The sequence below is a fragment of the Pongo pygmaeus genome, chromosome 18 (genome assembly GCF_028885625.2).
Source record: "Pongo pygmaeus isolate AG05252 chromosome 18, NHGRI_mPonPyg2-v2.0_pri, whole genome shotgun sequence".
NCBI lineage: Eukaryota > Metazoa > Chordata > Mammalia > Primates > Hominidae > Pongo > Pongo pygmaeus.
In genome coordinates this window covers 25749883-25771620 of record NC_072391.2, presented here as the reverse complement: position 1 = coordinate 25771620, position 21738 = coordinate 25749883, and the positions used below count along the sequence as shown (strand labels likewise).

The 21738-nt window shown below is 40.6% G+C and overlaps 2 protein-coding genes and 1 long non-coding RNA gene across 3 annotated transcripts in view; 2 read left to right on the top strand and 1 right to left on the bottom strand.

The window, feature by feature from the left end:
- Window positions 1-7130, top strand: part of MOSMO (modulator of smoothened) — a 76779-nt gene extending 69649 nt beyond the window's left edge. Inside the window, exon 3 of the mRNA XM_054455637.2 lies at window positions 3177-7130. Coding sequence (XP_054311612.1) covers window positions 3177-3361 — 185 coding nt within the window. The 3' untranslated portion in view covers window positions 3362-7130. The remainder of the gene's footprint in view (window positions 1-3176) is intronic.
- Window positions 5754-15010, bottom strand: LOC129016310 (uncharacterized). The gene is made up of 3 exons (XR_008494771.1): window positions 14334-15010; window positions 12531-12783; window positions 5754-5974 (listed from the first exon to the last, which is right to left on the bottom strand). It is a non-coding gene; the product is annotated as an uncharacterized LOC129016310 (long non-coding RNA).
- VWA3A (von Willebrand factor A domain containing 3A) overlaps window positions 14433-21738 on the top strand; it is a 63394-nt gene continuing 56088 nt past the window's right edge. Inside the window, exons 1-4 of the mRNA XM_063654065.1 lie at window positions 14433-14533; window positions 14785-14961; window positions 15045-15148; window positions 20132-20255. Of these exons, the coding sequence (XP_063510135.1) occupies window positions 15135-15148; window positions 20132-20255 (138 nt within the window). The 5' untranslated portion in view covers window positions 14433-14533; window positions 14785-14961; window positions 15045-15134. The remainder of the gene's footprint in view (window positions 14534-14784; window positions 14962-15044; window positions 15149-20131; window positions 20256-21738) is intronic.

Sequence of the window (21738 nt, the reverse complement as noted above, 5' to 3'; positions counted from 1 at the left end):
TAACCCCTTTCCTGGAGGCAACCATTTTTACCAGTTTCTGGGGTTTCCTACTAGAGGTATTCAGTGCATAGAAACATATCTATTATGTGTGTGTTCCGTACATACATATTTATGTAAAATTTTTTCTACTGTTCTGTATCTTGGTTTTTAAACTTAATATATCTTTGAGCTAATTTCATTTAAGCAAGCATAGAGCTCCCCCATATCCCGTGACAGCCCCACCGAGGACCTCCTGGGGCTCCCTAGTCAAACAGGTTAATGAGTCTAATGGCTCAAGGCTTCTGAGAACCTCCCTGGTGCGTGAGGACCTTGAGGGTGAGGATAAAGGCTGCCTTGCTTTTAGCTTCCGTAAATACATTGTTTTTGGTACCAGAACGAGTGGCTGGGGTGGCAGTTCTGAGAGGGATTGGGCGCCCCCTAGTGTTTCCACTCCGCCCCTGAAAAATGTACTTTATTGTGTGTATTTCTGTTCCAGTTAAGCTATAGTTTTCATAATAATGTGAGGGTGATATCTTCTGATGGCCGTGCACAGTGGGGAAATATGTGTCAGAGAAGAGCCCCCACATGATGGGGGTTCCCTATGGGGGCAAGAGAAACCAAGATGAGTCGTCCTGTTCAAGTCTGGCCCTTGTTCTTTCCTCATCTACCAGTGCACCTGATTTCTGACTCTCGCCACCAAGAAATCTGTGCCATGGAGGATATGAAATTATGTCTTTACAAACTTATTTAGGATCCAAAGCTCAGCCTTCAAAGGTTGATATTATCAGCATTAATAATATTTTAAGATCTAAAGTAACTTAATAGTTCACAATAGCTTAAAAGAAAAACTCATCCACCTGCATTAAATCCGCTCCCAGGAAGTATAGAGAACCTGCTTCCTTGGATTTAAAACTAAGGTTAAACAGGACTTCATTGTTCCCTTAAAATTTAAGCCTTTTCTAACAAATTTGGAAAATATTTAACTCTTGAAAATGTTAAACTCTATAATTGCAAAATGATTACTCCATTATAAAGGATAGGTCTTTTTTACAGTAGAAAATAGGAAATGATAGAACAAAGTTGGCATGTCAACACAATGAACAAATTTAACATCTGCATATACCTAAAGTACTTTTCTAAATTACTTGTTTCTTGAGATTAGTCAACATTAAGAAAAAAATTGTTTTACAACAATAATTTTGCCCCATTGTTTTTTTAATTAGATTGTGTATAGTTACCTAAATTGTGGTTTCATTTTACTCACCAGACCATATTAAGCCATAGAACCATTAGAAATTGGTGACAGACAACACTGATAAGTGGGCATTGGCAGCACTAATAGTTATTTGTTGCTGACTATGCAACAAAAAAGCTAAAAGCTTTAAAATGTAATGCCTGAATTTTTCATTTGTTCTATAATAGGTATCCAAAAAAATCCAAGTTTGCTTATGTAATATTATTTGATGTGGTCATTTGCCCAAAATGAAATAACCTGTAAGTTTGTATAATATAAAATAATCTACCTAAATGGTACAAGTAAGAATGCTGTTGTTTCTTAAGCTGATGTATTACTTAAGCAAATGGTTTTTTTCATTGTATTGCTGGAGTTATTCCTTCTGGAAGGGGTTCCTAATTGACTTTTTTAAAACTCTGAAAGTTTTGTTGATTGGTTAACACAAAAAAAAATGTAGAGACGAGTGTTAGCTGAAATGTTTATCCAGGACTCTGTTAGTATTGCTGGGGGATAATTTTCACCTGCAGGTGAAAACGCATTCAGTTAATAATGGAAGGTCCAACTCTTCATGTACAGTGACTAGTAATCTGTCCTCACATTACACTGAAGAAGTATTTCTGCCTCCAGAGAAAGTTGAAGGACAATGAACATTTGAGCAATATGCTTTCAAAAGCAGAAATATTTTCTTGGAAAAGCTAGCCTATCTGTAAATAGTTTGTGTTCACTAAGAAGACCATTTCTTTGGTAGCACAGGGGAGCAGGCCATTTGCTGAAACACTGGACTGTGGAATCACTTTTACCCGGACACTGGGTTTTCTGATATCCTTTTAAAAACATTTTAACAAATAATATACTCCTTTGTGTTTACATGCAAAACTCAAAGAAGGTTACCTGTCCTCCCTGACTTTAACCTACCTCTCTGGGTATTGAGAAACCAGAAAGAGATTTTATTTTTTGGAATATTATCCATGATAAGAGATAACCACTGTGACACTTTACTAATCCCAGAGATCTGAGGTTCTTTCTACTAGCTGGTTTTATTTTATTTTTATTTATTTATTTTTGTATTGAGACAGAGTCTCAGTCTGTCACCCAGGCTGGAGTGCAGTGGCACAATCTCGGCTCACTGCGACCTCCGCCACCCAGGTTCAAGTGATTCTCCTGCCTCAGCCTCCTGAGTGGCTGGGATTACAGGCTTGCACCTCTACGCCTGACTAATTTTTGTATTATTAGTAGAGACGGGGTTTCACCACGTTGGCCAGGCTGATCTCAAACTCATGACCTCAGGTGATCCGCCCGCCTCGGCCCCCCAAAGTGCTGGGATTACAGACATGAGCCACCATGCCCGGCCTCTACTAGCTGATTTTAAATCAGAGTAAGATAAGTGATGCTTATTTATATGTACCTTTTCTCCAATTCCTTCTCACTAACACCGAGAAGAACAGAGAATTGTCAGAATAGTAACTATTGTGATAATGGTATGCAGCACTCATTCAGCACTTACTGTTACCTGGCACTGTGCCAGGGACTAGACATTATTTTATTTATCCTTCTAGTATTTCCCCCATTTTCAGAAGGGAACCAGAGGCTTAAGATTACACAGCTAGTAGGCAATAGAGCTGGAATTGAGCCCCTATCTGACTCTAGCTAGTGCCCTTAATTACTATTGTAAATGGCTAGGAATCGTATTTGTGAGGATTTGGTAGGTTTGGAAAAGGACTGTCTTAATCCTGATATTCAGAATTGTCCTAAAACTTACATAAAAGGCTAACCTAGTTTTTACTGTATTGTTAGGCTTCAGGGATACTATGTGACCTGTAATATATACAAATTTTTAACAAGTGGCCCATGTTTTAACAGGTTTGGCCAGCCCTTCTTATAAGCTTCCTTTGTGCCAAATTTTCATTGTTTTTTGAAATCACCAAACCGTGTTACTAATGTTGTGTTTTGGTTTGTTTTACAGTGATCCTTTTCTGTATGGCTGCCCTAATATTTCCAATAGGATTTTACATCAATGAAGTCGGAGGTCAACCTTATAAATTACCCAACAACACAGTAGTTGGGTCATCATATGTACTTTTTGTCTTATCAATTTTCTTTACAATAGTAGGACTTCTATTTGCTGGCAAAGTTTGTTTACCAGGCTGATGAATGTCTAAATTGCTTGACTCTTATTATTTTTTATTTTTTATTTTTTTTTTATTTTTGGAGGGTGGAGAGGACAAAGGTGAGACATCTGAGCAGCCCTCTCATGGGAAGATGCTCAGATGAAACTGATGCTGAGAAGGAAAAAAAAATGCTTTGATTTGTTCTCACTATGCACTTTGGATTAAAAAAAAAAAAAAAAAGGAGAGCCTTTTCCATAACCAAATACAGACAATATTGACTAAATCTCCTGAGCATATTCAGGCAGTCAGGTCTGCACTGTGATAGCAACCTAGAGAAGGAGAATGCTTTATACCGAAAAGCATGTGGCCCTTTGTGACTCTGTTGTTCCGTTTTTAATGTCTAATGATTCATTAGAGGAAAAAAAAAAAAGTCCAGGTATTTATGTATCATGGTGGACCAGAGGGATGCAAGAGAAGTACATGTGGGGCTGGCCTCACCTCCTAAGAAATTAGTGTTCACAACTTCCTTGTAATAGTATGAGCCTTTGGCACCAGAATGGATTGTCGTTGCATTACTGCACCAAGAAGCCAATAGATCAAAACTTGTTTGCTAAAATGTATGTAAAAATTCTGAAATTCCCTCTCTCTGTGTACAAAAAAAAAAAAATCAAACACTAAGACACATGTTTTGGGTGGGTGGGTGGGGGAAATCTTCCTTATATTTATATAAATATATATAATATATATATTTTGCTGATGCAGTATACAGTGTGTATATATGTGTGTGTGTGTGTATGTGTGTGTAAATTTATATACACACACATGCAAACAGTTTCTGGAAGAGAATTCTGAATACTTTGCTAGCAAAACACTGTGGTGTGCAAACCTAGAACCCAATAGAAAAAAAAGCCATTTATCTGAAGGCTGCATAGTGGAGAGAGTCTTCAGTTTACCTCATTCTTTGTAGCAGCCCTTGATTTTAACAGGTTTTTGTAATAGGTACAAATAATCCCATACCTTTCTAGGTGCGATTTTAAGTTAAGCTAAAAGTTATTTGTAGGGTTAATTTATTTGTATATGATAGTAGAAGGTAAGATCATGTCAAACCTTATAATTTGGGGAATCTGACACTATTTAAATTATTGGCAACTGTTGTCTATTGTACAGAGATTCTTTTTCTACTGGCTCAGTCTGTTACATTAATAATGCATTTTATATGTTCAGGCACACTTTACATAAATACAAAGTTCACTAGTAAATATCTGGCTATTTTGGCTATTTACAACACTAATTTCATTATTTTCATCTGTAAGCATTATTAATACATCTTTACCAAAACCTGAGCAATACAATATTTTCTTTATATGTTATATGCCTTTGTTTGCTAAAAGCTAATATTTTTACATTTACTTTAAAGGGCTGTACCAAACCCACAGCTTTAAGTTCTTCCCTAAAAGAAGCATTGCAGCTAACCCTTGAACTCACAGTTTTAAAATACAGTATTTGTCTTCTCCACATCTCCATGCCTTCGCATCAATGCTTGTTTTTCCTGGTGAACACTATAGATAATCTCCTGTTTGAAATGTGGGACAGGGTGTTTCATGGCAGTGGAGCTAAGTTTCTCCTTTTTATAGTGAACTGGTGACCCAAATGTCCCTGCCATTTATAGTGAACTGATGACCCAAATGACTCCCTGTCAATAGAGTCCCATGTGGCCCATGCTTCACACAAGCAGAAATGAATGCACTGTTTTTTAAGAGCTAGATTATCAGTTCTAGAATGATTACTTCAAAGATGGGAGCTACCTCCTCAGATATTCACACTATGAAATGGAGGTGCTTGATGTGTTTCACACTGGCTTGTTTGACAGTCTTCTATCTTACTGTTAATTCAGCAGTATTTTATTGTGAAAGAAAACCCCAGTGTTTGAGCTCACTCAGGAATTGGGGAGAGAGATGGACCACCACTGTGGTGCATTTCTTAAGTGTTCTGGGAGAATGTCATACTTTTCCTTACCAGAGTAAAAGAAACCTTTGGGAGATCCTGAGGGAGACTATTTCTCCCCAAGTATGATGATGTCTAGTCAAGTCTAAGAATACCACTGGACATGTTCTATGGACATTTGGGATTGCAGTTGCTATTCTCATTTGATTGATCCTCAGTCAAATGGATCACTTTGAAGGAAAGCTTTGGTTGTCACCGTTATATACCACTGAGATAAAGTGTTAGCAAAGTATGGTTCAAATTAACTTATGACATGACCAAGAGCTTTTCTCTTCCAAAAGATGAATTGTATTGTAAATAGTTTCTGAAAATATTTTTAACTGGATCATGAGCATGGGGAGAGAAAGTTTCTCAGCTGCTAAGAATTTCCCCACTGTTTACTTCTTTCACTTATGGTGGTATTGCATTTAAGATTACAAAATTTAAGGTTTTATTTGTATCTATTACCCAAACCATTAAATTGTCTTTAATTTCATTGTTGTCTTGGAGGTCCAGTGCATACAGGGCTGATGGAGGAAAACTCCCTCTAGCCAGTCAGCACTCTAATGCAGGATTAAACCATCCCATCAAGTAGTATGTGAAGTCAAGTCTTCGTACTCTTGCAGACCAGACATTGAAATGGATTCATTCATATAGATTTCTATAAATCCTATAAGTGAAAAGATACACAACTGTCAGCAGTTGCTTTTTAAAAAGGTCACTATAATAAGTACTATATAGTACAGTATTAATTTATAGCAGGAAATCATATCTTGTAAACTGTATATAAAACACTGTTTTATGGTGCAATCATTTGTCAAACTTTTGTCTGTTACATTGTTTTTAGAGTGTGTGCATTCTTCTCATACCTAAGAATATCACTGTAAAATCTGCTGAAAACTATTTTTAGGTTTTATTTGCACAAGACTGAATTCGTTTGAAATTTTTGGAAGCTCCTATTGAACATGCCTAAACATCTGTAAACATGAAAAATCTTCAATTTATTAAAAGCAAACATTTCAGTATGATTCTTTCCAAAGGTAATCCATGTTCTATGTTGTTAATGTGTGTATGTAATTTTTCTGACTTTTCCACCTCTTATAAACCTATTTTCTGTTTCATTTGTTTTGTTTTTGAAGGATGGCTCTTTTTTCTTTTTAATGTTCTAGATGACCAAAACACTATTTTTTTTTACCCTTTTGCCTAAAGCTTTGATATCCCCACTTGATGTTCTGTGAATTCACTGTTTAATCTATTAAGTGAAATAATAAATAGTCCTGGTGACAAACAATCTGTTGATTTAGAGGAAAGGCCCTGAAAAATACAGTATTGGAAACTAACTTTGCATATGCTGTTAGCTATTATTTTGCATCATGGGCTTCATGGGAAGAACATGTTGCATTTATTTTGTCTTTATTAAAAGACTACTAGCCACAAGTTACTCTGATTATAGTAACTGTTTTATCAACCTACTTGATCTTTAAAAAATTAAATTTACATTCACAATTCAAAACAGTAAGCTGTCTTTCAGAAAATTTTTGAAGGATAAAAACATGAAGGAAAAAAGTGGCCTGTGTAGGTAGGATTCCCTACACAGGACTTTTAGTTGTAACACCTCAAGAGATTTTGAAGTTTGTGATCAAGGTCTGTATATTATCCCAAACTTTATTAAGAATTGTTTTCTAATTGGTTATAACATTTTTCAATTAATAGTTTCAAAACAAATTGTTAATACAACTGTATAAAATGAACATAATTTTCCTCACTTGTATTTTTGTTATTGAGCAAGTTTATCAAAATAAATTGTCTACTAAAGAAACTAAAAAGGCTTCTATTACTTTGAAATAAGCTTCATTTAAAACATTGATTTCTTATAGAGGCTTCACATATTCACAAGTGCCACTTCCATGCCTCTTGGGTTGGTTTTTTGTTGTCGGCATTGGGGGATGAGGGCGGTCCTTCCCCATCTTCTTCCACTCCCACTCTTTGCTCACCGCTAGAGAAGGGATGCCATTAATATTCCAGGACATGGATTAGGACATGATTACCCATAAGAGTCACTCAGCAATAAAAGACCACATACATGCGGCTTTCCCTTCTGCATCATGCTTCCATGAGCTAGGAGAGAGAAACCAAGCCAAAGCCCTCAAGCCAACTATCTTTCTCTTCTTTCTTCCTTGCACATAGACCCAAGTCCATCTTTGCTTCAGTCTTCTGTTTCTACTTTACTCCAGGCCAAAAGATCTTGGCTTTTAAAATCTTAAAGTATGGGCTGGAGGAGCAAATACAGAGGCCTTTGCGCCCTGTCACAGCTTAACTATAGCTCTCTCTGGGGGTGTCAAGATTAGCCCAACCGAATAATAAAATATTTACAGTTTGCTGCTGATTCTTCCTTGTGTGGCCTTTTGAGGAATTGGCCTCCTGGGGAATTGGAGGATTAAGACATGGTAAGATTTAGATGTTCTTGGGTTCTAAGATTAAGGGGTTCCCTTGGAGGTGAGACTTGAAGTGCTATGTCTGGGAAAGTTCCAGACAAACTAGGATGAGTTGGTCACCCTACCCTATCTTCACACCATCTAAATCTTCTCTTGATTTGTAACACAGATTAGAGGTTTTTGTAGGGTTATTTTCTATAAACATTAACGAATAGGTCAATTGGAAATTGTAATGGTAGATTTATGCTGAGCTGCTATGGTGGAGGGGACACTTTTTCTATTGGGTAATACCTTAGGAAAAGGTAACACAGTGGCTTTAAAAACAACATGGGTTCAAAAATACTTTATTTTGACTTATTCTTCTATCATCTCTATTCTAGCCACTATGAGAAGATTATAGGAAAAACACCAAGACTAGGGGACTCTGGGTTCCTTTTATGCAAAGTCAACTCTTCTGGGTCACAGTTACCCAGCAACAAAAATAAAGGTAGTTATTTATAAATGGTATTAAAGATAGAAAGCACAATGTATATTTTTTAAGAGTTTTGGTTCTTTTCCCAGGAGAAGAAAACACTGTGGGTTGGTATTTTCAAGCACATTCAAGGGTTTTACAAATCAGCCCCAGTTCCAGTCACACACAATCTAAGACCACCCAAGATAACACTTCAAGAAGAGATTTTTCACAAGACTATAAAATTTCAGCGCTGGATGAAATGTCAAAGAGCATGTCCAGTGTTTTCACTTTCCAGGTGAGGAAATCGAGGCCTCAGACTTTTCCAAAGTCACTCAACTAGATATCAGCAGAGCACTCGACATAGGAAAGAATGTCTTTGACATGTGGGCCTTGGACTTAAGACCAACAATCATATTCTCTAGCCATTGAACCAGTCTTCCTTCAATTGGTCTCCGTTCACTCTAATCCATCCAAGTCAATTCTGCCAAGATACTCGTAACACAAAAGAAAGTGTATTATTTCCATGTTCACATTTCTGTCATTCCCATTGTCTACAGAATGAAATCCAAACTCTTTTAGCATAGCTTTGACAAGCTTTCATGATCTGGCTTCAAGCTCTCTGTTCAGTCATTTCCCACCTCTCTCTCTCGTCACTTCTTACTGACAACCAGCCTGTTCTCCATTCTACATTCACTACAACCTGCTCCCTGCCCCGATTGTGTCTGTACCACCTCCTCTCAGTTTTAAAGTCCTCCCATATTTGAAATATATCTAATCTTTTGTGCTTTGTGTCTCTTTTGCTTATGCTTCTGTAACAGAACTTGCTAAACAGGCATAGACTGCCTGGATTAAATCTCAGTTCCACCATTCCAATTGTGTGACCCTTAGTAAATCACGTAACTTACGTGAGCCTTGGTTTTTTCATCTGTAGAATGGGACTGATAATATTACCCACTTAATGGGGCTATTGTTGGTTTAAAGGAGATAAAGTTCCAAGCACATAGTAAGCATTCAAATGTTAGTTGATGATGTTGTCATTAGTAAGTGCTTTTGTATAACTATATAAACTCTTGAATGCAAAGAATATGGCTTCCTCATTGTGTTCTCCCTAGAAACCTGGCACAGTGTTTTACACACTGAATTATGAAAATTAAAGTTGGGGCTAGATGATAAAGAAAAATTATGAAACCATATTTCCTGGAGATTTGAAAGACAGAGTCATCAATCTGCCAGGTTTGTTTCAGTGAACTTCCTCCTGAAGGCAGAGGCTTGCCTAAATCAGCCTTTATAAGGATGGTTACTTTATTAATAAGTATTTGGCTATATAATATATCAGTTCCATTGACCTCCTTAGAATTTCCCTATGGACTCCAGATCCTTTACTACTGAACTCACAGGGCTGTAACACTGATACTATACAGAGAGGACCAGGACGATGCCAGCACCCTGTTTATCCTGAGTGAACTCTCTGGAGGCCTCTTCAAGCTTGTGGGTTCTCTGCTGTCTTGAAGCCATCCATCCATTTGATATGTTTTGCAAAGACTTGGTCCTGCCAAGATGGTTTTAATCATTTCTGCTAAAAGGAATGGACTCGAGGATTTGATCTCATTTTAGATGCAGTTGTCCTCAATTGGCCATTTTACAGCACTTTAGTAAATATGGCCAGTGTATTTGGTCACTATTAAATCAATCCTCATTCATTATCTGTCAGGGCAAGTCAGTGAAGTAAATACTATGTTCTGACCTCTGGCACTCTTTCTCATGTTGTTTAAATATTTAATATTGTCTAAGGCAATTCAAGTATTTTCTTAAATAAAAAATATGAAAACTCATTCTTTTCCATTCCGTTGTTTTCTATGACAAATGCAAAGAAGTTGAAGAACCAAAATCCTTTCCATTTTCCATAATAAATTGCTCTTTAAAAACTCACGTATCTAAGAAGGCTTTTGACTACCTCATCTTCTAAATGTTTTACTAAGGTAGTAAGCAGCAAAATGAACTTATTTGGTGCAGTCCCACCCTTACATGCACCACTCCAATACTTTACCTAATTTCTGCCTTCAGGGTTATCAGTAACTTTTTCCTGCCTTAAGTGCTATTGTGGAGAAAGAAATTATGACCTGAACCGGGACACAAATTTTCTTTTTACAATAACATGTATCTGTAGATTTTTTTAAAAAAACACAAAAATAATATAGGAAACAAAAAGTTCCCTCCTCCACAATCCACCTTCCAGAGATAACCATTGTTAACAGTTTATTGGGTATTTTAACAGACATTTTACTGATCAGTTTAACAAAAGCAAGATATTATCTACACCTGCCACTGCTTTTTTTTTTTTTTTTTTTTTGTGAGACAGGGTCTTGCTCTGTCACCCAGACTGGAGTAAGTGCAATGGCACAATCCTAGCTCACTGCAGCCTCAAATTCCTGGGCTCAAGCGATTCACCCACCTCAGCCTCCCAAGTAGCTGGGACTACAGGTGCATGCCACCACGGCCTGCTAATTTAAAAAAAAAAAAAAATTTATTTGTAGAGATGGGGGTCTCAGTATGTTGACCAGGGTCATCTCCCAGTCTCCTCCTGCCTTGGCCTCCCAAAGTGCTGGGAGCCACCATGCATGCCCAGTGGCTTTCTTTTTTGACTTAATTTGTGATGTAGATTTTTCTGTGTCAGTAAATATAGAGCTTCCTCATTTTAAATGCATAGTATTCCATTTGATATATATCAAATATGTGTCTTCCCATTTTGATGTACATGAGGTTGCTTCCAGATTTTTGTTATCGCAGATAATGCTGCTGTGAACTTAGGCCTTGGATAACAAAAACTTCTCAAATGTCATAATAACCTGACATTCTAACTGAAGCATATCAACTATTAAAGGAATTCCTATTTTCAAAAGCACTCTGGTTAAATAATAGTGGCATTCTCTATGTTTGGAGAAGGAAACTAACAGTAAATTCATGTGTTACGTGCTTTCCCATATGTCATCTTAATCCTCTACCTGTGAAGTACAGGGTGGTGGTTTATAGACTACGAAACCAAGGATCAAAAGGCTGAATGCCTTACTCCAGGTTCTGTAACTAGCAACTGGTGAATCTGGGTTTCACAGCCAGGCTCCCTGACTTCAGATCTAGGACTCCTGCTGTCCTGCATTGCCAGTGTGGCTGATCTAAAGGGAATAAAAATAACTTGTCCCGCTTGCATGATTCCTTGGCTCAAACATGAGCAGCTAAATCTATGGTTTGCTTCTTCTGGATGTGGAATGCAAACAACCATAAAAGGTGGTCCCTATTTAGAAACGCTTTCCACTTTGTTGAGAGAAAAAAAAAAAGTAAGAAAAACCTCCCACTTATTAAGTTGTTTGTGTCAAATCTTCCATCATTCCCCTCTCATTGTTGAGCTTTCTCTTTGTAATCATTGTTCACCGGTTTTTGGGTTTGGTTTGGTTTTTGGCTGCTCACTGCAGCCTCGATCTCCTGGGCCACCATCTTCCCACCTCAGCTTCCCAAGTAGCTGGGACCACAGGCACGCACCACCATTTCTGGCTAATTTTAAAATTTTTTGTAGAGACGGGGTCTCACTTTGTTGCCCAGACTGGTCCTGAACTCCTGGCCTCAAGCAGTCCTCCAGCCTCGACCTCCAAAGGTGCTGGGATTACAGGCATGAGCCACCATGCCCCAGCCCATTGGTATTTTATAGTGCCAGCTTCATTGATGGATGAAACTAGATGAGGGCATTGATTTTATTGGGGCCCTTTCAGGATTCCAGCACCCAGGGAAATTTTCCCAAACCAGCTGCTCCTCACCCCTACTCCCAAAGCACTTAAAACTCAACTGGATCCCTTCTACTGAACTGGTAGGAATTTATTGGTTATTGGAGTACTCTAAGTTGTGCAGAGGTTCATGGTTCAAACATTTGGAAGCCCGTCACCCCACCCTCCCCGCTGCCACCCACTAGTTGATCATCTGTCTACATGTTACTGCTGAGACATCAGTTGTCCCAGGCTAAATGAGGCAGTAGTTTTACTGTGTTCATCTCACACTTGGGGAATGATAAACTTTGCTGAGCTAGGAACTCCTGTGTCTGTGGACTCTTCCCTGAATGCACCAAGGACCCACTTTCTCTTAGATATTGCCATCTTACAAAAGTATTGCCACCAAACACGGAACAAGTTTCTACTCCCTCTGATTTTTAGATCTCTGATTTTTTTTTTAAATCTGTCTGGGAGAATATCATCTCCCCTTTGGCTTTCCTGAGAGGCATGTTTGCCTAATACCGTGGTCTCTTTGGTTTCAAAAAAAGGCTCTTTCTTTTTGGAAAATTGCTCCTTTCCTACCTTCAGGCCATATGGTTTCATGGGGCTGATTTCACGTTCTGGCTTCAGAGCTTGACACAGAAGCCAGACTTGGCCGGAGTCATCGTGACAGATTCAGAAATTAACATGGCATGTGACTAGCCTGGGACTTTGCTGGAACTCCTAGACAGAGGTGTTCTTCTCTTAGAGTTGCTAAGTTGTAAGGAAAAGTTTGGTACTGATGGCAGCCACACCTGAAGAGCCTCCCGATCAAGCCATCCTAGAAGAAAGGAAGCTGAGAAAGGAAAACAGTTTTGTTAACATCACTTTAGCTTTTGGATCAAGTCATCTCTGAAGCCAGAACTATCCCTGGATTCTTGTGTTATTTAAGCAAATAAATTCCTTTTTTTCCTTAAACCAGTTTGAGTTGGGTGTCTGTCTCTTTTAACTGAAATAAGCTTTACACTCCCACTTTCCTCATGACATTAAACACATTCCTCACCTCCCCTGCTTTGGCATGTCACTTTAATCTTTTCGTTAGCTTAGGCTTTTACAAAAGACAGAAAAAACAGTTACTTCAGGCTACTGCTTCTCAACACAACCCAAAGCACCTGCTCCTGGTTTGAAATGGGGGAAAGAAAGAAAACGAAACAAATTAATATCTGAAATATATATCCCACCATACTCCTGGATGGGACCACTCTAGAGCTCCTAAATAAAAGACCAGAGATGAGTTGACCCTGATCCATTTCCAAGAGCCTGAGGTACGAGAAATGTCTGTTGTGCTCTGATGCTTTCCATGGGTGCCATCATGATCTGCATCCTGAAGGGAGCCAAGAAAGATGGTACCCACACAGCTTTCCTCTTGATGAGTCATACAGCCTGAAAGCCTTACTCTGCTTTATCCACCTGGCAGAGATCTATTCAGAATGTGTGTTGTGTAGGCTCAAGTAGAAGAAAGCAGGAACAAAGAGTTTCCAGTACTGGACTTTACTTCTATGCACAGTGTTGAAAACCCATGTATCCAGGAAGCAAAGAAAGGTGTGAGGGTGGTAGACGACCTGCTTGGGGCTCCCATGCCTAAAAAAAAAAATGGTGTCAAAATTAGCCAGCCCCTTCCACCCAAAATTTCCATCAAAATGGGCACAAAGACCCTCATCTCTTGTTCACTGAGTAGCCATTGGTTGCTCACAGCCCCTTATGACCTCCTTACCTCTTTCTGATCTTCCTCATTTTCTGCCTTATTGGTGCTGGCCACATAACAAATGCCGTGGTCTTATACATGGTGCTCTCAACCCCAGTGACCAGTGGTTGATAAGCAGTTTCTATTTTGAGCACGTTGGTTGTTTCTGACCTGGCCTATAGGCATGGCTGCTGAGGTCAACATCTGAAGGGTGTTTCCTACCATATGATGACTACCACAAGTGGCATATGTTCTTTATTTTTGAGACAGGGTCTTGCTCTGTAGTCCAGGCTGGAGTGCAGTGGTGCGATCATAGCTCGCTGTAGCCTTGAACTCTTGGGCTCAAGCGATCCTCTCACCTCAGCCTTCTAAGTAGCTGGGACTACAGGCACAAGCCACTGTACCTGACTAATTTTTATTTTGTTTTATTTTTGTAGAGAGAGTCTCACTGTGTTGCCCAAGTTGATCTCAAATTCCTGGCCTCAAGCAATCCTCCCACCTCAGCCTCCCGAAGTCCTGGGATTACAGACATGAGCCACCACCCAACCTCATGTTCTAACTGATAAAAGTTTATAAAACTTATAAAACTCTCAGAAAGTGAAAACTGATTTGAGAAATGACCTGGATATGAAAAACTAAGTACAGATCCTTTAGCGACTTACAAGTTGGTTGACTTTGGTGACATCACTTTGTCTCTCTTGACCACTATGAAAGAAGAGTTTAGAGAGGTTCCCAGCTATGGGCCAAGGACTAGTTACATCATAATCACCTGGGGCCATTGTTAAAAAGTCACATTCCCACACCTTTTCACAGTTCTGAATCAATCTCCTGAATGGGAATGTTTTCTTAGCAAACAATCCAGGTGATTCTCATGGGCACCCAGGCTTAGGAACCACTGTGGCAGATGATCTCTTCTGATGCGAAGAGGTCACTGAGCTTGGCTGTATTAGCCAGGTTTAGGTGGGGCTGAACCTGGTAGGGATAGAGGACTGTCTGACCTCTCCCAGGGATTGTGTTCAGGGAACCCAAGGGAATCTGAGAAGGAAGAGAAAGTTACCCCCTTTGACACACGTGGCAGAGTTCTCTGGAACCTCTCCTCTGTTCCTACCACAGGAAGGCCACAGGCACCAGGGCTCTACTGGCCTAAACCATAGTTCTGTGCTGACTGAGAGGTTCTGAAATTAGAAAAGAGGTCTAAATCCTGCTTCCAGGTTTTTGTGAGGTGGAGAAAAGCAGAGTGACCTGGGAGAAGTGGTTATCAACAACACAGCCGGTGACTTCTTCCCTGGGGTGAGGAAGGTTTTCCCTTTCCCTGCCCCAAGCTGCAGTGGTGCAGTCTGTTACCTTGGAGACCAGCTAACACATTCCCACAGGGCAAGCTTCGCTGCTGAGTTGCTTGGAGGAGCTTGGAGAAGCAAGGCCCTGGAGTGCCAGGAGCCCTTCTCCCAAAGATGGAGAAATAAATGAAGATATACAGGTGAGGGTGAGCATCACAAGGGTTGACAGGGGTGGTGAGAGCCGGTGGGGGAGGCCAGATACTAAGCTCTGGACTGAGTGAGAAGATCGAGGGAGCCCGGGGTGTGAAGTGTCCACTCCCTACATGCCGAGCGTTGGGCTAAATGCTCGGGTGCCAGTAGACAAGGAAGTCATGGAGCCGGTCTAGGAGACAGGCCATGACAACTCCATATGACAAAGTGAAGGGGCAGCGACAGGAGGACTTCCACAGGAGGAGTGGTTTCCTCCCTGGAGACAGCAAATGGGATTCAGGAAAGACTCCTATTATTATTATTATTATCTTCACCCAATAATCAAGGTTCCCTCTCTCCCTTGGACCAAAATGCCATCTGCCATGGCCTGGTTGTTCTTTTCCTCTCCTGCAATCACCCCCCAGGGTAATTCAGCTCACCTTTGCCTAAACTCGGACCTGCTCTGAGTGCATTTATTCAACAAATATTTTTTGAGCAGCTACTATGTTCTAAACTCTGTTTTATGCAAAAATGTCCTAGCAGTGAACATTACTAAGTCCCGGCCCAAATGGATCTACTTCTAGTATGTTTATGTGGGAGGGGCGTGTGGGGGTTCAGACAGTAAATAACTAAATATATAGAAAATATAAAACAAGTAGATAAGCAAATATATAGAATATATTTACTTTTAAGTAAATAAGTGAATATGTATAGTGAAACATGCTGTGGGGAAAGACAAAGCCGGGTGGAGGAGGTGCTGTTTGAGTTAAGGTACTCACAGAAGACCTCTCTAATGTTTCATTTGAGCAAAGGCCTGAGGGAAAGGCGTCCTGTTCATGTCTATCTCCCCAGCACCCGTTCTCTCTGGCATGCAGTGAACGCTCTGTAAATGTTCATGAAACACATGATTGTTTTCGTGTCATATGCTGAAGTGCTTGAAGATGCAGCCCGTATTTTATGGTCTTCTACATTTGTATAGTACTTCGTATTTCCCCAAGCACTTCTACTTTCTCAATTTCACTTGGTCCTCTTGAAAACAGCATTGAAGCGTTGATAACAGCATCGAACAGTTACCGTTATCCCCATTCCATTCTAAAGATGAAGAAACCAAAGGTTCAGCGCTTTTTTGTTTGTTTGTTTGAGACAGAGTCTCACTCTAACACCCAGGCTGGAGTGCAGCGATGCGATCACAGCTCACAGCAGCCTCAAACTCCTGGGCTCAAGTGACCTGCCCACCCCATCCTCCCTAGTAGCTGGGACTACAGGTGGGCACTGCCATGCCCAGCTAATTTTTGTATTATTATTTTTTTTATGTAGGGATGGGGTCTCGTTTTGTTGGCCAGGCTACTCTCAAACTCCTGGGCTCAAGCAGTCTCCCTGCCTCAGCCTCCCAATGTGCTGGGATTGCAGGCATGAGCCATTGCACCCGGCCCCATGCTCTTTCTGGAACACTATTTTGTCTTGTTATTTTTAAGCAGTTCAACCCCTTCTCCATCAGCCTGCACCAGTCACCCCAGAATCTAGTCATGCAGTCCTCTGAATTCATTAAGAGCTGTTAATCACTGGCTAGAAAGAGGGAAGTGAGACACTACAGGGTGGCCAGTGTTCATGAGGCATTTCTATTTCAACAATCTCTGCCATTAGAGTCTCCCAGGAAAGCTTGCTGAAGTAAAGCCAGTTTTTTTTTTCTTTAAAGCATTGCCACATTATCCTGGTGCTTCCCAGAAAACAAAGCATCCTCTGAATAAAAGATTAAAGACTTGAAAGAGAAAAGCAAGTTGCCAAACCATTATTCGGCTGTTTAATTTAATGATTTCACAAGAACACACACTCTAATGTTTAAGCTGCAACTTTATTCAGAGTCTCTCACTTGCTGTGTCTTAGCTGGTATTTTGTTGGTTGCAAATAACAGAAAGCTAAAGGAGCTAGTTGAAGCAAAAAAAAAGGTAGAGAATTCTAAGAAACAGGGTATCTCATGGAACCCAAGAGCAGAAAGTTCTCACACGTGCCTGGGATATATAATTAGAAATTCAAGAACCAAGGCAGGTTGAGCGTGGTGGCTCACGCCTGTAATCCCAGCACTTTGGGAGGCCAAGGCAGGTGAATCACCTGAGGTCAAGAGTTTGAGACCGGCCTGGCCAACATGGTGAAACCCCGTCTCTACTAAAAATGCAAAAATTAGCTGGGCATGGTGGTGGGCGCCTCTTAATCCCAGCTATGTGGGAAGCTAATGCAGGAGAATCACTTGAACCTGGGAGGTGGAGATTGCAGTGAGCCGAGATCACGCCACTGCGCTCCAGCCTGGGTGACAAGAGCAAGACTCCGTCTCAAAAAAGAAAAAAAAAAAAACACCAAGGGAGTCTTTCAACCTCCTGCCCCTTCACCTTCCCTTCTCAAAATATTTATCGAGTGTCTGCCAGTTCCTGCTCTTACGTAACTTACAGTGTAAGGGGAGAGACACACAAATTTTAAAAAATCCCTCTAATGAATGTATCATTCCAAATTAAGATACCTGCCCTAAAAGAGCATAGTTCTATGAAAGTCTGTATAAAACAAAGGAAACTGAAATAGAATGGGATGCTGGAGATTTCCTGGAGGAAGTGATATTCGAGCTGAAATGTCAAGATGATTAGGGTAGGGGAGAAGAAGAATGTTCCAGAGCAAAGACAGCAGCACATGAAAAGTCCCTGTGGTTAAAGGAACTATAGAGAATTCCAGGAACTGGAAAGGGAGGCCCTTGTGGAACACAGAGGAGAGCAGTGATGAAGTGGGAAATCTAGAGGGGTAGGCAGGAGCAGCCAGACCTTGAGAGTCCTCAGATGCCATCTGAAGGATCTCAGTCTTCATCCTAGAAATAGAGAAGGCTTTGACCAGTTTTAAGCAGGAGGGAGAAAAGGGGGTATAACATTGGATTTGGGTGTGGATTTTTGTTTATTTTTTAGAGACAGAATCTCCCTCTATCGCCCAGGATCGAGTGCAGTGGCATGATCATAGCTCACTGCAGCCTTGAACTCCTGGGCTCAAGCGATCCTCCTGCCTCAGCCACCCAAGTAGATGGGACTACAGGCACATACCACCACACCTGGCTAATTTATCTTTATTATGTTTATAGAGATGGGGTCTCGCTGGGTTGCCAAGGCTGGTCTTGAACTCCTGGCCTCAAGTGACCTCCTGCCTCAGCCTGCCTCCCAAAGTGCTGAGATTATAGGTTTGAGCTACCATGCCTGGCCCCTTGATTACTTTCTATTATCCTTTTAGTTCCTTCAGCACTTTCCACAATTTGTAATTATTTTATTTAGTTTTTTAATATCAGTCTCCCCCTCTAGAACATAAGTGCTGGGAGGACAAGAACAATGTCTATCTTAGTGGTTCACAACTAGGGACAATTTTGCTGTCCATGAGACATTAAGCAATGTCTAGAGATATTTCTGATTGTCACATTGGGAAAAAGTGAGGAGGGATGCTACTGATATCTAACATCCTACTGATATCTAAACATCCTACAATGCATAGGACAGCCCCCACAGCAAATAATGATCCGGTAGAGGCCAGGATGCTGCTAAACATCCTACAATGCATAGGACAGCCCCCACAGCAAATAATGATCCGGTCCAAGAGTCAAAGTGTTGAAGTTGAGAAAGCTTTATCTTGTTCACCATTGTATCCTCAGGATCAAGCACAATGCCTGATACCTGGTAGGTATTCAATAAGTATTTACTGAATGAATTGATTAAAGAAGAGTTGGCTGAGCACAGTGTCACTCTTATAATCCCATGACTTAGGGAGGCTGAGGAGGATCTCTTGAGGCCAGGAGTTCGAGGCTGCCATAAGTTATGTTAGCACCACATTACTTCAGCCTTGGTGACAGAGCAAGACCTTGTCTATAAAATTTAAAAAATGGCCGGGCATGGTGACTCACACCTCTAATCCCAGCCTAGGTGGGAGGATCACTTGAGCCCAAGAGTTCGAGACCATCCGAAGCAACATAGTCAGACCCCGTCTCTCCAGTAAACAGAAAAAATTAGCTGGGCATAGTGGCTTGTGCCTGTAGTCCCAGCTACTTGGGAGGCTGAGGTGGGAGGATTGCTTGAGGCTGGGAGGTCAAGGCTACAGTGAGCCATGATTGGGCCACTGTACTCCAGCCTGGGCAACTGAGTGAGACTGTATCTCAAAAAAAAAATTAAAAGTGTAGAAAAAGAAGCGTTGTGCTGAATATAGATACCCCCAAAAACTATTGTCTGTATGCCACATTTATCCTGTTTTCTGGTATTCTTTTCTTCTTTAGGAAAATAAGCATTGGGTGTTTTGCAATGGCTACACAAACTTGTCATGTCTTCCATGGTCAAGAAAATAATGTTTCTGTAAAACCATTGGTAAGCATAGTTCTCTGATTTTTTTTTTTTAAGGCAGAGTCTCGCTCTGTCGCCCAGGCTGGAGTGCAGTGGTGCGATCTCGGCTCACTGCAAGCTCTGCCCTCCGGGTTCACGCCATTTCCCTGCCTCAGCCTCCCGAGTAGCTGGGACTACAGGTGCCCGCCACCATGCCCAGCTGATTTTTTTGTATTTTTAGTAGAGACAGGGTTTCACCATGTTAGCCAGGATGGTCTCGATCCCCTGACCTCTTGATCCACCCATCTCAGCCTCCCAAAGTGTTGGGATTACAGGCGTGAGCCACTGCGCCTGGCCTAGTTCTCTGATTTTGCAAATGAAAACAGCAGCAGCATTTTGCTCATGCAAGCTGAGGGTGAGAATGGGTAAATGGTCATTGAATCTTCTTATAGCCACCTGAGGATTTTAGTTATCTAAATAATAAAATATCTCATGGAACTGGAGTCCACATTTTATCAGGACTCTGCAGGAACCCTTCTCAGTTACTGCACAGAAAAATGTTTCTAGAATCCTTGTAGGGACTAGAGCAAAGAGAGGAGGCACTGGGGGTATCAAACCTCTATTCCCAGTGCTGAGGCATTGATCAAATTACTTTATGTTTTATAGCATTAGGAGAAACACTGGCAGAGATTCAAAGAAGCCACTAAAGCAGAAGAATATGAATGGACTTGGTCAAAATTCGGACAATGGATTATTGGTTACACATGTTAACCAGACACAGGACTTACTGGTAAAGACCATGGCACTTTAACTGGGTCATGATACTACAAATCATTCAGAGAATGCAGAATGTGTTAAATTCTGGGGATTTCTTCCTTCTCTTAGGATTCTAGGACTGAAAAAGGAGTAATTAAGCATTTATCTCTAATCCTCTGCCATTAGAAATGACTAAAGAATCTCTATACTGTTTATATAGAAATTGTTTAGCCTATTTGGCCATGTCACTAAATATTCAGGAGCATGTGAAGACTCCGATCATCTTATCAAGGCCTGAAGTCTTAAGCATTTGATTCTAAAATTCCCCTTCCTGAGATTTGCCTTGCTTTTGAGATTCCCTGAAATCCATTTCAGGAAGTGCTGTTGGACAAATGGGGTATGATAGGAGAATAAACCTCTGACCAGACTACGATTTTAGGCTGACCTTCAATGTGCCTTCCCAAGAGGGTGAGTGGATTGTCTAGAACTCAGAATTCATTCTACCAGGGACACAGTGGCAATCAGTGGTTCCCATGTTCAAGCAAGGCTAGTGCACAACCATGTACCTAACCCACACTAGAGTTTAAATATGATACCTTTGAAATGATAGTCAAAAACAATACAGGTATAATGCTGGCAATTAAACAATCAGAAAGATACTCATGATTTACTTAGGTTCCGGCACTTACAGGAAAGCAAGTTTAATTAAAGGAGACGAGGAAAGGTTGATAGAGTTTTGAGATTCTGAAGAAGTCTTGTAATGGGTTCAGATGTTGATGACATGCATCTTTCCTCTAATTTTATATGAAAATGCATGACTTCCCAGGTGTAGACAGGATCATTCTTATATTTATCAGCCACAGCTGGGGCCTCCTTTGCCTTGCAGATGAACCTGAAGGAAAGAGGGAAAGGATTGCTCCAACATGAAGATCTTACCATTCTCTATGCAAATGAACTAGTAGAGTTACATAATCAGCATGGCCTAAAGTCAAAATCCATAATGTGTTTAATAGTGTATCTTCAAGTATGAATAATACAAAATCTGTGTCCTAAAACATGACATCATTTGAAAAGCAACACAGATGGAAGAAAGGTGAATTATTAAGTCCACCATGCTCACCAGGCACGGTCGTTCACATCTGTAATCTCAGCACTTTGGGAGGCCTAGATGGGAGGATCGCTTGAGTCCAGAAGTTTGAGGCCAGCCTGGGCAACATGGTAAAACCCTGTTTCCACAAAAAAAAAAAAAAAAAAAAAAATACACAAATTAGCAAGGTGTGGTGGCACGTGCCTATAGTCCCAGCTACTTGGGAGGTCGAGGAAGGAGGATCACTTGAGCCTGGGAGGCTGCGGCTGCAGTGAGCTGAGATTTTGGCAGTGAGCTGAGATTGTGGCACTGCACTCCAGCATGGGCAATAAAATGAGACCCTGTCTCAAAAGAAAAAAAAGTACCATGCTCAGTGTTTCCAACCAGGGAGAGGGTTGAGTCTGAAAGGTGAGAAGAGTGACATCTAGTG